This window comes from Galleria mellonella, unplaced genomic scaffold, assembly GCF_026898425.1.
Source record: "Galleria mellonella isolate WM207_F2 unplaced genomic scaffold, CSIRO_AGI_GalMel_v1 utg654, whole genome shotgun sequence".
In the NCBI taxonomy this organism is placed as follows: Eukaryota; Metazoa; Arthropoda; class Insecta; order Lepidoptera; family Pyralidae; genus Galleria; species Galleria mellonella.
This window is the reverse complement of record NW_026442139.1, coordinates 661,575-677,951: the sequence shown is the minus strand read 5'-3', so window position 1 is coordinate 677,951 and position 16,377 is coordinate 661,575. Positions and strand designations below refer to the sequence as shown.

At 35.0% G+C, this 16,377-nt stretch overlaps 1 protein-coding gene across 1 annotated transcript; it reads right to left on the bottom strand.

Moving 5' to 3' along the window:
* Nucleotides 1-1,019: 1,019 nt before the first annotated feature.
* Nucleotides 1,020-12,292, bottom strand: LOC113519509 (beclin 1-associated autophagy-related key regulator). The gene is made up of 7 exons (XM_052900814.1): nt 12,044-12,292; nt 10,524-10,946; nt 9,537-9,664; nt 7,332-7,479; nt 5,394-5,600; nt 4,232-4,358; nt 1,020-3,511 (listed from the first exon to the last, which is right to left on the bottom strand). Exons 1-7 carry the CDS (start codon nt 12,220-12,222, stop codon nt 3,413-3,415), a joined length of 1,311 nt encoding a protein of 436 aa, XP_052756774.1. The 5' UTR covers nt 12,223-12,292; the 3' UTR covers nt 1,020-3,412.
* Between the last annotated feature and the right edge of the window lie 4,085 nt (nt 12,293-16,377).

The window sequence follows — 16,377 nt, the reverse complement described above, 5'->3', positions numbered from 1 at the left end:
ACAAAAAAGCAAGAACAAAAAAAAAACAGAAAGCAAGATATATAAAACAATTTCCTTCTTTCATGCGTGTGCCATAGTAACACAAAATGGTCTTAAACTCATTGAACAGGCGCTGGGCGAGAGCGTTTCGAGGTGGTACATCGACATAATGACTGACCTGCGCAGGGTGTCCATGGTACTGCTCATGTCTATAGGCGACGGTTACTTTCCACCAGGTGGGCCGTTAGCTTGTTTGTGATTCTAAGTTGAATAAAAATATATACTGGCTTTCTGTTGCGGATGATCGGCAACCGAAGACACATTGAATGTGGCGTTAGTGTAACTCTACTGACATTAACCTATTTATTTATAAAATCTTGAAGGCTGGGATATAGCAGTGAAATCGTAGGGCACAGAGGCATAACTTTGCTGCAATGGACTGCATAATATAGGGGTCAAAATGCATTCTGTGATGTGCACGGTGCTCTTGATGTTGCAGTTATTTTCATCAGGTCATCAGATGATGTCTTATTGCACTCTAAATTGTATACAAAACCCATTGACTAATTTGTTATTTTTAAAGGAACATACAATTCTTTAATAGCAAAAATAGGGATTTTAGACATTTGCAGTTTAAATGGATAAGAGGGGTCAAGGTTGGTTACAACTAGTGTGGGGTGAATCGACTAAACAAATACCATTGGATACACATCACTATCTTGCCCCGCACTAAGTAGAGATTCTAGAATACTAGCCAATTGGAAGAAGCACTGCCATTTTACTTTTACCAAAATAAACTATAAGGCTGACAGAAAGGACTACATTCTATTAGCTTTCATTTTATGCATTTACTGATCGAAATGACTTACGAGTACGACTTTTTATTTTTATTTAGTGATATATATTTTATGCATTTATTGTTAACAGTATTTTACTAGTCGTATTTAGTAGTTTTGTAACATAAAATATATTTAATTTAATTTATGAAAATTTTCGTTTTATTGGATTTAAAATAAAGGATATATAAAATAAACACACCCTGTATAAAAAGTACGTGTATTAAAAGTAAATCACAAAATTATATAAACACAAAATTAAGACACAAAACGATGTCTGTACAACCCGTATTAGGTTTTAATACATTAATACAATTAATAGCCGAATTTAAATTGGACGTGACAGTAATGTTTTGCACTATGAATAATCTCACTAATTCTAAATAGGTAAAGACATGGCCGTAGCTAGGTAAGTGGGGGGGGGGGGGGGGGGGATATTATTATTATTTTAATTTTTTTACAAAATTCACATCTCCCCTCTTAAGGAGAGGAGATGGCAAACTAACCCCCGGCAGAAGCACAGTCGGCCGCGGTTCAGGGCCCCAGCGAGAGAAACCGGCGTACAATGCGGACATAATCTAAGAGCACCGCTTTCTGCATCTTTCCCGGGAGTGAGCCGCCTCGGAATCCCAACCGTCTGAGATGTTGTTCCAGTCTGGTTGGGATAAGACTGTTCACCGACATAACGATTGGAATTTCTATTATCATTATTAGTAGAGGAGTTTATCTTATCCTACCTTAAAATAAAAGGCCCCAAGAAAATTAAGCAGATCCGCTTTTCCGAAGTCATATATGGCTTTTGCCCTACCTTAAACTTGGGTCTAGCTACGGCCCTGGGTACATAGTAATAAGTAGGTAGAGTATACTCAGGGCCGGATCTCGTTATTTTGCTGGTCCGGGCAAACGATATTTGCCCTTGACAATGATACCTTATAAATATTGTGCTACATTGACAGGGGGAAAAGAATTCCTTACAATATAGATAGGCGGATTTCTCAGACTTTTTTCTAGTCATCTTCACCTTCAGTATAAATTTCACTGCTTCGGGCAATTGCCCGGTATTGCCCGATCCTGAGTGTACTGTTAAGTTTTTTATGGTTTACGCGTCCGTATGAACGGTACGAATGCGTAGAAAATTAGGTACGAACTTAATATATTATTACTTATACATAACACATTTTTATGAAGTTCAAAGTGCCATCTAAGGCACTAAAAACGCCGAGCAGATAGACTGCCATAGTCTAGAAAACTAAACAAATCAGCTTCTATAATGTAGGACAACATTTAGAATAGGGTAAGTTCATATTTTAAAATCATATGGTCAACAAGTTTAAAATCTTAAGAATCTACTAATTTAGTAGAATTTTGCTGGCAACATTATTTTACTACTGTCAATTTCGCTATTTAGCGATAAGGCCGCCTATTGTTGCCTCTTCTTGTAATTAATATTTTTTTTCATGTACATATTAATTTACATAATCTGTATAATTCTTTGAGAGGAACAAAGAGTTTTCATTCATTCTTTCCTTATATAAAAATGTAAAATGAGTTAAAACGAAATAAAAAAAAAAATTTAAAATGTTACGTTCAAAGTATATAGACAACAAGTCTAATATTGAATATTCGTTTACAAGACATAGTTAATAAATAAAAATATTTGCTTATTTCGATACATAATATTTCACGTCATTATATTTAATTATAATAAAATATCAATAGCTAAAAATCATTGTACAAGATAAAACAACATTATTTCGATTGACATCAAAATTTATACTTTTCTAATTATCTTACAGTAACAGTTTGTTACGGATAAAATAATAGTCAAATTTAACAGTCTTAGCTGCAACTGTTTGGTATCGAGAGTGAGCAATTAAACTATAATTGTGCGTTGAAAAATTGAAACTTGCACTAAGAGAAAGTAGACGAAAGGGATACACAGAGAAAAAGTTTATTCTCTTTGAAAAGTGGCAAACGAATTGATGTTTCCGTTGGTGCACGCAGAAGAATGAGTAAGAATATGTCGTTATGTTGCTGTCTCGTTCTATTAAATGTATGAGCGACAATGTATCTATCGACGGATACATTAAAAAAAATAATTGTATGATGCTGAAGACTGGTAGTACTTTTAAAGGTACATCTTATTTGTTAATTTCTGTCTGTATTATTTCATTATCTATATCAATATAAAAAAAAAAAATATCGATATACGTATCCATAGATTGTCAATTTATTACGTCACATATATACAATATTTGTAACAAATATGACTATATTTGTAATAAATATGACAATATTTGTAACAAATATGACAATATTTGTAACAAATATGACAATATTTGTTACAAATAATTATGATTTTCGTTTACCATTTATCTAGAGAGTAGACCACCGGCTCGTGAAGTCCTATTGTTTCCAAATAACCAACCGAGCATTAGAACTCTGCCCCTGACGTATACGAGTCAAAATATTATAGCATAAGCTGCGAGTTGACAACTAAATATGTACTTTCGAGTAACTTCTCTGCGGAACGATACGGTCGAGTGTCGGATGGTGAGAAGGAGGAGATCGGGTGGTGACGGTAGCGGCGGCGGCGGTCACTTGGTCCAGCCGCGCCACATGGACGCGAGCGAGGCGGCCGCCGACGTCACCAGCGACGGCGCCGGCACCGGCGGCGTGCTGCTCAGCTCCTCCATCTGCAAACGATCACCACTTACACTCGTATCATAGCTCAATCACTATATTTGTCATTTATTTATTTATTAATTAGAATATAAAATATTAAATAATAGTCCCATTCGTGTTTCTACCGTGAAGCAGTTGTGTTTGCATGGCTGTGTTTCGGTTTGAAGGGTGGGATATGGCGTGAATTTACTGGGTACAGTGGAATAACATCTGAGTCTTCAGGAATGGCAACGCATGGGGGTCATGGGCGAAACAGTTTACTCTGTTATGTCTATGGTACTGCTCTTGTCTATAGGCGATGGTTACCACTTTCCATCAGGTGGACCGTCAGCTTGTTTGCCATTCTAAGTTGTAAAAAAAAAATTATTTTATCTATATTTCTTATTTTTTCTATGGAATTTCGCGGCTCACTTTTGGCCACAACAGAATATCAGTGTTTTGCTGTTTTTAGGGTGAAGCAATAAGCTGAGTTGTGACCATTTTGTGTTACTGTGGCATACGCGTGAAGGGAAAATTGTTACTTATTTTATGCATTTTGTTATTATTTTTTGTATATATATTTTTTTATCTTTTTTCACTGGCCATCTATGTCTATTGTTGTTTGTGTGCTGTAAGTAATGCAAATAAATTATCTATCTGTCTATCTATCTATATGGGTAGTTTATAGGATATATATGGGAGGAATACGCCTAGACAATCAGTTCCTTATACGTTGATCGGTGGGTGGGTACCTCGGCGGGCTCGGGCCAGTGCAGGTGCTCGGGCGGGTCGCAGTCTTCGCCGTCGTCGGGCGTGGCCCACGCCGCCGCCCACGCCTCGCCCGCCGCTGCCACCTCCGCGCTAGCCCATGTCTCCACTCTGAACATTACATTATATTTTATATAAAATGTTAATATTAATTTACTGATACTATAAATTGACATAATTCAACTTAAATATACGATTCTCTAATTTAATATTTTCAAACTATTTAGTGGTTTTTATTGATCCTCTAAAAAGTGCTTATTTATAAGTATTTCTTCAAGGAATAGCGAATAAAAAGTACAATTTAGATAGGCCGCCGAATAATGCAACTGTTGGACAATATGGCGTCTGTCAGTGACGTCACATGGAAGTAAACAATTATCTAGAGGTATACACGAGTTAGGTCAGTATTTATTTTTGTAAATTTTTACTGTTTCCCAAAAAAGAAAATGTACAAATGGTGTGTTGTGATTGGTTTTAACAAATACTATTATGAATATACTGGAAAAAATATTCTTTAGTGTATTTATAATATGTAAGAAGAGGTTGCAACTTGTTCATAGAAATCTTAATGCTATAGTGAATGATGTAACTGTTTTTTTTTGTGAAGACCATTTTAATGTAGGTACATAAACATATTTGTATTTATGTAAATTTACGAGAATTTAATTTTAAAGTCAATATTTCGATTTTCATTTAGACTTTAATTATTGAGGTTGGACTTCAATGTTGTAATTTAGAAGCCATACGTTTTTATTGGTTAGGCGGTCGAGTAATAAAATTAATAATTACTATTATTCGTATAACGATATCATTTGGATTTGCGCACCGCTACCAAAGGAATATCTACGATAGACTTACACTTACTTATAGATTTACTTCCTTGTTACGTCATCATGTACTTTAGATCGTTTTCAATAACGTGGTACTAGATAAAAATATGACATTTTTTTTGTGAGTAATATACATGATTACTGATATATTTCATTGCCAGATTAATGTATACTGCTTTTAAAATGTTTAGACTATGAGGATGGATAAACAAAGCATACATACATACATATCTGTCACGCCTGTCTTCTGTTAGGGTAAAAAGCGGTATTTTGTAAATAGTTAGGAGCGTATTTGGAAGTGTAGTTGGCGCGTTACCTGCCGAGGTGCGGGTGGTCGGCGGCGGCGGCGACGGCGAGCGCGTGCAGCGCGGCCAGCTCGCGGCGCGGCGCCGCCGGCGCCAGCGCGGCGCGCGTGCCCAGCGCCGCGCACGCGCCGCGCAGCCGCCGCGTGCGCAGTGCCGCGCCTGCACCACCCGCGCCTGCACTACCCGCGCCACCCGCGCCGCGCCACGTGCAGTACTCGCTGCGGACACGCGCGCGCCATCACCGTCACAGTTACACACGTCTCGGACACTGCTACGAATACTAACTTCAATCGCGGGTAGTAGTCGTTGCGTTCGGATCTATTCGTGAGCCATCGGCTGCGCTCGGCTAGCGGCGAGGCGAAATCAGGTCGTACAGAGCGAGCGTGTAGACACTTTATAATTTTACGTCAAAGTGTTTGCTCGCTCGCTTTTATCGTAAAAACCATATATCATATTTCACATTCTACAGCGAGTGCGACATTTAGTCATTGGGAGCGAAAATTACATTTTATATATTTGTCACAGTTGATATCACTTTGATTAAAAATAATAATTTCACTAAATGGATAATGAATTAAATGTTAATTAATATTTACCATGCTAGACCACTTTTTAAATGACCTCTGATAAGAACTAGTTTTTATTTGGATATACTTTTTTTATAGATAAATATGAAATCAAAATTATACCTTTAAAAGAGTATTCTACGAATGAAACTAAACATTTTTCCAAAAAAAACATTAGCCATAAAATTATAAGTTTTAATTATCAAATACATTTGGACTGTAGAAAAGTTAGTAGCAAATTTTTTTGCCATTTTTAAAGTTTATGATTAAATGATTATGGTTTATAACTATGGCTTATCAATTATAATTGTAAATAGGTGTTAGCTACAGGGACTGACCTGCTCTGATCCTTGCAACTGATTTATTTTATTAATTTGTTCTAATTATATCTTATTTTTTTTTGATCTAATAAACTACGTAGTACTTTATATTCACACAAATTAATAATTTATGTAATTCTATTTAAAAAAAATAAAGAAACAGTTTGGTTTCCTGCCAATTTTTAATGGCTGAAATTAATGCCTAAATGATTATTTAAAAATGTTTAAATTTAAGTTGATTTGAATAAAAACACTTTTTTTTGCTTTCTATCATGAAAATTAAAATCTTTTGGGGGACACTGTTTCCGAGTTCAAACTTCAAATATTTTTTATTATTTTATATAGAAAGTACTAGGAGAGCAGAAGTATGCAGCAATTAACATTGGTTATGTGGTTTCATTTACATATTCTTTGTAAGAAAAAATACTATTGAAATGACTACCTGTACGTTTCTGTTCTCCTAGTACTTCACAGCCACTACTAGGACAAAAAAATTGCTGTGACGCGTCGATCATCGACGATGACGCAGAAATTATAACTATTAAACAATTATCTTCTAGAAGGTTACTACCATAGGGAAACTGCATAAAAAACCATTTGCATGGATACATCTCCCTCACTCATGTTTATGCTGGGAAACAATTGTTTCGGTTTGAACTGTGGAATGGGAAGAATGTGTTCAAAAATAGCAAAACGTTAAAGGTATCACGGTCATAATAATGTACTCTGTTATTTCCTAACTTTCCATCAGGCGAGCCATCAGCTTGTTCGTCATTGCAAAAAACAAAGTGGAAGACCTTTTATATTTGCTAGTGGAATGTGGCCGAAATTTTAATCTGAAACATTCTGGGCGATATGCCATTATATAACGGTAATGTCAATTTAATACTGGGTCAACCTGGCAGTCGCAATGCAAGACGGCTATATCTGTGGGCAAAAAGTGTCCCTGACGGACTGACAGAATGACTTTCAGACAATTCCTATGAGGCTGGCATAGTCACTCCGGTGTACTGAAGCCTCAACAAAAATTCGATTAAAAAAACAAAATTGGAGGATGTGTTACGTGAGCACGATGGGCTGCGGCAGGCGTGCGTCGAGCGTCCAGGCGAGCAGCACGGCGAGCTGCGCGGCCAGCGCCAGCGCCGCCGCCGCGCGCCGCCCGGCCTGCGCCGCCGGCCCAGCCTCGCCAGCCGCCTCCTTGTTTTGCGACACTGCCACAACACATTTTACCAAACATAGCAACTTGAACGCTAGCGGTAGAAAGGGATTGTCAGCGATGGAGTTTGACAATCCCATTGCTAATTTGCAAAAGATGCTTTTTTTAATTACACAGCACTATCGTACCTACTTGTACAACAATTAGTCCGTTACGTTAAGGTTATCTTGAAAAGATTGCTCTCAGCAATAAGACCGCATTACTGTACTTATACAATTGTATCGTTGTGTTTGTAAATTGTCTTGCTTATTTCCTATATTGTATAATGCAAATAACGTATATTCATTCATTCATTCATACCCTATTAGGTCAACCTCCTCGCGGTTCCCCCTGGAAACTATCATGGTTAATTCATCATGATGAATTCATAAGGAAGATGGCCTGTTTTCATTTTCATCTATCACCCTTCACTGGTGCTCCGCCAGCGTATCCCGTTAGCGCAGCCGGGTTAACATACCATTTTCACCCATCAAAAAAAAAAAATCAGTTATGATAGGGCAACAAAGACGACCATTTCTTTACGACGGTCTGTCATTGTTTACAGTCATGTAAAACTTCCTTACTTTTGTACCTGTAATAAGTCAGGTATGGAAATAAAGGACGCCCTAGCCAGATATGGGCCGTCTTTGTTTAAAAAATCTTGCTTTCACTGGCCACTATTTCTACAATAAATGCTTATTGTCTACACGAATTAGGTATACTATTTTTACGAGGCAATAAGTTTGTTGGACGTTACAATATTTACAATGAATCCAAAGTATTTAAATTGTTCGCATTAACACATAGTGCATGATCTGTATGTAAGAGTCATGAAGCATTAAAAAGCATTTCTTCATCATTATTTGAAAAAGATATTATGAATAAATATTTTTTTTTATACAACTTAGAATGGCAAACAAGCTGACGGCTCACCTGATGGAACGTGGTAACCGTCGCCTATAGACATGAGCAGTACCGTGGACATAACAGAGTATACTGTTTCGCCCATGATACCCCCCATGCGTTACCATTCCTGAGGACTCAGATGTTATTCCTCTGTACCCTGTTAATTCTCGCCATATCCCACCCTTATATTGGGTTCATTAATCGGTTTTTCATACTACAGAAAAGGTTTTTTTTTTAATGGATGATAATGGAATGGTAAACTCGCCTGCGCTATCGGTATACACTGAACGATGTGACGATGAAGCAGGTCAGTTAGCCCACCGCGACGAATCTAACAATAAATCAATCACGATGGTTTCCAGGGGGAACCACGAGGAGGGCGACCAGATATTGTATATTGTTAGCAATGGGGCTACTAATCCCCATTACTAACAATCCCTTTTCTCCCCTACACGAACCCTTTATACTCCGTTCTTGTCGTGTTTGCGACATTAAAATGCTAAGATTAAATCCACTGTGGCGGCTACGGCGACACTGTTTTACTGACTCAGCCTCCTTTATAAAATAGCTAAGAAATAAATGTTTTGTTTTATTGCAAGGACTCCATTTTTGTTTTACATTACAGGTATGTCCTTGTAGCTAATATAGTGCTGCAGTTGGTTAACCATTATATATTGGGGGGAAAGGGATTGTTAGTAATGGAGACTGAGAATCCTATTGCTAGCAATATACCCAACCAGGTCGACCTCCACGCGGTTCTTCCTGGAAACAATCATGGTTAATTCCTGATGAATTCATCATGATGGGCTAACTGGCCTGTTTTCATTCTCATCTATCACCCTTCACTGGTGCTCCGCCAGCGTATCCCGTTAGCGCAGGCGGGGTTACCATACCATTTTCACCCATTAAAAAAAAAAAAAAAAACATTATATATTATTATATTATAAACATCATTGATATTTTTAGTAGTAGACTGCCAAAGATATTAGAAACAGCTCAGAAATATCTAGAATCGGGTTAAATACCTTTATTATAATTTTGTATGTTAGCACACTAGACTTATAACATCGATTCGGTTTTTGCTGTCATAATGTTATAATTATTTTAATGAATAAATAAATAAATTATAGTGACATTTTCTTGTACGAAACTATAATGTATACTAACCCCAAGACTGTATGGTTGCATGATCGCCATCTGTATTGATCCATGGTGCCACTATGTGTAGCTGTGACCTCTTCGGCTCCATCTCTTCAGCATCTTCGCCTACAAATTCCATGTCCTCTATGCTATCACTGCAAAATAATAGGAAATATGTAACTAATAGTGTTAAAAATTAGGTATAATATGTATTTAGAAGTTTTCTGAACTGAGATTTATGGACTTGTTCATATGAATTGTTGATAATTATGTCCAATTAAGGGAACTGTTACAAGAAACTCGATGTCAAAATTATTCATATCATGCATTTTACTGATTCTCAGACTGTGAGACTATTAAAAGACAGATATTTTAGTTTAGCTGTAAAAACAATTAAAGGTTTTTTTTGATGGGTGAAAATAGTATGGTAACCCTGCCTGCGCTAACGGAATACGCTGGCGGAGCACCAGTGAAGGGTGATAGATGAGAATGAAAACAGGCCAGTTAGCCCATCATGATTAATTCATCAGGAATTAACTATGATAGTTTCCAGGGGGAACCGCGAGGAGGTCGACCTGGTTGGGTATATTGCTAGCAATAGGATCCTTTCAGATATAAAAAATTCTAATTAGTTTAGAATTGACAAAGTTATAAGGTAACAAACATGGAAAATACAACAGAATTGAGAAGCTTTTTCGTTCTGTCGGTTGAAAACACTTACTATCCAGTCAACATTTTCAATCAATTAAGTATTCTGACTATAATATGTATAATAGACTGGCCATGTGGTCCCAGCATAGAGTAGGTTACTTCTCCCTTCCCTTTGGGTGTCGTAACAGGTGACTAAGTGGCCATAGGATCCCTCTTAAAACATCTTTAAAGCCTAACTGCGGTTGGCAATCCGCCTGCCAAGTGTGGTAACTACTGGCAATACCCCCCAAGGGGGAGGCTTACATTCAGCAGTGGACAGTTAAAGGCTGATATGATATATAACGGAAGTACCCAATTAGTTACCTCATATCATAGCTGACATATACAGGAAAAATATATTTGTTGAGCTGCCGTATTCGTGAGCGTCGCAGGGCAGCCAACGACTCGGCCTGTTCACTGTACAGATTTACTTTATCGTGCAGTTGTATTTGTTGAGTTTGCGCATGACTCTCCAAGCTTGCCACTCTTTTCTGATACCTCGGTAACTTCAAACTTAATTCGTTGTTAGTTTGCCTCAATTCAGTTAGCACTTTCCTCTTTTCTTCAATTTTGTTTTTCCTCTGCTCTATGGCTAATTTCAACAGGTTTATCTTGTCTTTGGCTAACTTCGCTTCTGTTATTAAAGTGTCCTTGTGTATTTTATTCGCTAGTAACTTCTCGCATCTGTCTAGCACATGTTTCCTGTTCGCTTTCAGTCTTAGAAATTTACCATATTTTTCTGAAAATCTAATACAATTGACATATTAAACATTAGCAACTTAGAATGGCAAACAAGCTGACGGTCCACCTGATGGAAAGTGGTAACCGTCTCCTATAGACATGAGCAGTATCATGGACATACTGATACATGGTATACTGTTTCGCCCATGATACCCCCCATGCATTGCCATTCCTGAGGACTCAGGTGTATTCTTCTGTATCACTCCATATCCCTTTAAACCGAAACACAGCCATGCAAACACAATTGCTTTACGGTTGAAACACGAATGTGACAGAGGTACCCAAGCAATTGACTTTTGTACAGTTTTCTTTTGGTAAAAACAAAATCAAGTAAGTACAGTCTTCTTCTGGTGTTTTGGTTTGAGCATTGAGATGTGGCAGTAAAATTACAGGGTACAGAGGTATAACACTTTACATATATTTATGTACCACAGTGTTGTTAATATTAAATTATCATTTTATATCAGGTGGGCCGTCAGCTTCTTTGTTATTTTATGTTCCATAAAAAAGATTTATTTTGTCATAGATATGGTATACAAATGGATGTCTTGTAATGATACATATGTACAGTTTTGTTTACAGTGAAAATTTGGAATATTTTCTATTTTAGAAAATGAAATTATTAATGTTAATTTTATGATATCACAACCTACATGATGATGAAAGGTAATTAACTGGATTAAAACACATTTTAACCTTATAGTTATTGATAGGCAGAGAGTACCAAGTGATGGCTGATTAACCTAAAATTATTTCTATGTGATGTTAAATGTAATCTAATAAAAATTCATATCTATTATATCATGAAAAGATAAAAATAATTTTACAATTAACTCATCAATCCAATCCATCTATAATTTATAATTTTTTCTTAATTATAATTATGTTTCACTTTATTTCATAAATTGTAGATAAATCATAATAAGCAGCATGCTGTAAACACTGCGCATATGGTGTTTTTTTCATCGCGTCATTTTGTATGACTTAAGATAAAATTTTTAGATAGTCGCTAATGTAACATCAAAGTAGTTTTGCCAATAATGATTCTGGTATCGATGTTAGTAATCGCTAAATTTTACTTCAATAATAGATAAAACAAACACCTGTCTGCATGAGGCATCGACGAGTGAACGAAGTTTCCCGTGTTAATGCAATCAGCACAGTAAAAATTTCTTTTCACGGTATAACACAGAAGGCACTTGGTGTAATGTCCATCACTCTCAGTGGATGATACACGAAAATCTCTGGGCGCCTCACCCTCTGATAAAAAACTTAACGCCATGATCTAGACTTCTTTACTTCTTCTTGTGCAATGTTTGGTTTGGATTTGTAATTTGTGAATTGTTGCAAAATGAAATATCACAAGTTGTCAATGTCAGACGCTGTCAGCTTTTGACAACTGACAGATGAAATAGACAATAATGTTGCGTTCCAGTTATACTAATTTACCATGCGATCGTAGAGGTTGGATCATTTGATTTCTAAAATCAAGTAATATATAATGCATGTGTGCTGTGATGATGATAATGATGCTGACGTCGATGAATTATAATTGTTTACAGTATTTGTTTCAAGTTAATTAACTTATTTCAATATAGTTTTTAAAGGCTTCAAGGTATAGTTTTTTTTTATCGATGATATATTGAATGTTAATTCTGCTTTTGTTATTGGTATTCGGTGAGAGTGAAAGTAGATCATGTGGCCTATTGTGATGAATTTATCAAGTTTAAAACATGACTGTTTCTAGGGGAAACTACATGGAGATAGACTTGGCAGTGTATATTGCTATCTATTACTAATAACCCTTTTCTCTCTCAAAGATTCTTAAGAGAGCCGGACATAGTTATTACATTTGGTTCAAATCAGATAATTAACACTCAGTGTGGAACATTTTTTGTGGAATGAAAATGGAACGGTAACTTCATCTATGACCTATGACATCGATATACGATGATTTTCAGAAGACGATCGCATGGAGCTCGACTAATATATATATATATATATACATATATATTGCTGGAAAAAGGGCTATTTTTATTATAATTCTCTTCCCTCAAAACAATATTTAGTTTATACATTTACCTTACATGGTTATCATCTGACGTAGGCACTTTTTTATAGCTGTATAAAACTGGGCTCGTTCGCGAAGGGTCAATGAGAATCAACCTGATTGGATTACCGTGTGCCCGGTAACGAGCTGCTTCGTTTCGCTTTTTATTTGTCCGCGCGCACATTTTTGGCGCCATCTGCTATTACATAATTATGGTAGATCTACCGAAGTAACCGTCATCGTACCGTTCTTTTTTTTTTTTAACAAAAGTAAGGCAAAGGCAAAGCCAAAAATGAGCATTATTAAGTAAAAAAATTGTATACATTTATTACAATTAAATTAAGAAAATAATAAATTTCTCACGTTATGCGATTCTATCATGTTACGACATTCTATGCATAGTTTACACGATGTGTGTATGGGTACTTAGGGACACTTAAATTAATATTAAGTACTTAATATTAAGTATTTCCATACGTTTATGGGTAGCGAAATAATTGACGATATTCAAAAGAGAGGCAATTATAAGTAGATTCCTAAAACAAACGATCCACAGAAAGATACTACGAAGGCGACGGAAGGTAATTTAGTATAAATATATAGGAATAGAAGAGTTAACCAGTATCTATGCCGATTGGCATAGATAGAGATTACTGGACATAATATCGACGGTTGAAAGGCAACCTTAACTAAGCGACATTTAATAAACTTTACAGGAGAGCGGTTTAAAGTTGAAATTTTTGAAAAAAAAATCATAACTATTTACCTGATTGACATATCGAAATAATTTTAACAGTTACGGAAAGCATATATTTTTTGTTATTTTTTGATATCAAAGAAAGTTATCCCAGACTAAAATTTGAAGTATTTTATGTCGGTTAGATAAAAAATACCTAGATTTGGTTACAGGTAAAATTATATAAATTTACCTAAAAAGTTAACAGAAACGAGTAAAAATATCGTTATCCTGATTCATCTAAATCTCCTTACAAGTACAATTATATAAAGACGTATATTAGATTGAACAAAATCAAGTAAAATTGTCTAGGTAAGTTCTTGTATGATTGTTGTGTTAGCAGAATATGTACCTTTAGTTAATAAATTTTCCTAAAATTATCCCAAACTGACATTAAACTAATTATTATTAATTATTTATAATGTAATAATGATAATAAATAATACTATAAAATTAACAAAAATATTCATAATATAAGAAGACTAATTTTGCTTTCACATAATTTATCTAAAACCTGTCTTTAATTTTCGTCTATTAAAAAGAATAAATGATTGTTAGAGTTATAATAGGTTATCTGGTTTTTTATTATAATTAATTTAATAAACTATTTTAATTAATTATTATTAAAATCACAATTTTTAATATCTGATTAGTTTAGAGTGTCTTTGATATTTATTGCACGTGGAAAGCTAACAAAGCAATTAGGAATAACATTGTCTGTGAAAAGTTTGACTAGATCATCATATTTGGCTTTTGATATTGGAAGCTGCGATCGATGACAAGATAAAAGAGATATCTTGGTTTTAAATTGAATTTCAGTATCAAAAGAAGCGTTAGTGTTCACGAATATTTTATATTTAACGTTTTGCTTATCCTTCTTTGAAAGTCAAAATACAAATCTTACTTATCTTTGCAGTTAGATTATTAATATGCAAAAATTGTAAACCATTGAGATGGTGCGTAAACAATTGTATTCTTTAATCTATTCTGTCTTTAATCTACGGGTATATAAGTATGACCAGTCAAGAGAAAATTTATTTTAATAGTATTAATATTTTCATACTCCTGTAGTGTTGAATGCAACACTCCTAATACAATACGATTACGATTTTGACCGGGACAACAGTCACAATATAAAAGTAATTGCTTGATATTTCCTCTACAGTATCTACAGATTTAATATATTTGTTCAGTATTGATACAATCTTATTTGATCTTCGTTTGCCATTAGTTTCATCCCAATAGTAACAGAAAACATTACGAGTTCCATTTTCATAAAAGCAAATATTGTATACCGCCAGTTTTCTACTATAATACAAAGGCTGGTAATTTTTGGATAAATCTCTTAACAGCATCTATAGTAGTTTTTTTTTTTTTTTTAGTTCTATTTGATAGACATATAATTTATTTGTGTTACTTACAAGCACATAAATTATAAAAAACGAGAAAAGAGAAATTATTAAAAAAATACATAAAGCCAAGTACAATTTTTCCTTTTGTGCGTGTGCCGTAACAATACAAAATGGTCACAACTCAGTTTATTGCTTTGCCCTCAAAAGAGCAAAACACTGATATTCTGTTGTGGCCAAAGGGGTTTCACATATTTCTGGGTTCAGATATCCCTCTCATATTTTCTTTCGTGCATCCAAAAGTAGAATCTTTTACAATATTGTAAATTGTTTTATCAGAAATGTTCAGAGTAGCTACTAAAAATTGTTGACAAACATACTTTTTACCTTCGCCTTTATTAATAAAATATTTAATAGTGTAGTTGCGCTTATCAGTGTCTGTACATTTACGTTTGATGAATCCTTTTTTGACATAGATACTAACCAATCACGGTGACGTGTTTGGTCAAGATCCCAAAAATCATTGAAAAATTTCCTCTTCTTACTTCAGATAGAGAACCACAGTTATTACCAGATTTTTTGCCAGAGCAAGGATTAGGCGCTGTTTTAACTATACCAGTCTTTGTAATATATTCTTTACCAGATTTTAATTTTTAGTTCGTTCTTTTCTTAGGTTTAATTTTTTAGCTTTGGACGCAGATTCTCCGATAATTTCTAGTTCTTGGTTATCAGGACTACCATCGTTAGTTTTAGTGTTATTTTTTTAGTACGTTTTACTTCTTATTATTTTTCTTCTATTTCATTGTATATTATTATCATCATCAGAGGTTACTTCTTCTCCTTCTGACCAATTATCTGAATAATTTATGCCATAAAATATGGAAAAGTCTTCTTGATCTGACATATAATCAATATAACTAACATCTTTCTTAGGTATTCTTTTATATTTAATTGGATTTAATTCATTGGATTCTTTACTCAAACCGGTCGATGTAGATGGTGCATCATGGTCTGATGTTAAAGAACGTGAGATTTTCGTAATTATATATATTTGATGCAGAGTTATCAGATTTATTTCACGTTATGATATTATAATCATGATCAATCGATACAATAGTAGTGCCAGGAAATGCCACCTGTTTAGTTGATGCCGTGTTATCTATTATAGTGCTTGCAATGTCAATGGTAATAAATACATACACATATTTCTATTTGCCAAATATAATATTTGTATTTCGCGTACTGGTAAATTTATCTAAGCGCCATTTTTACTCATTTCAACGAGTCAAATATATGCAGTAA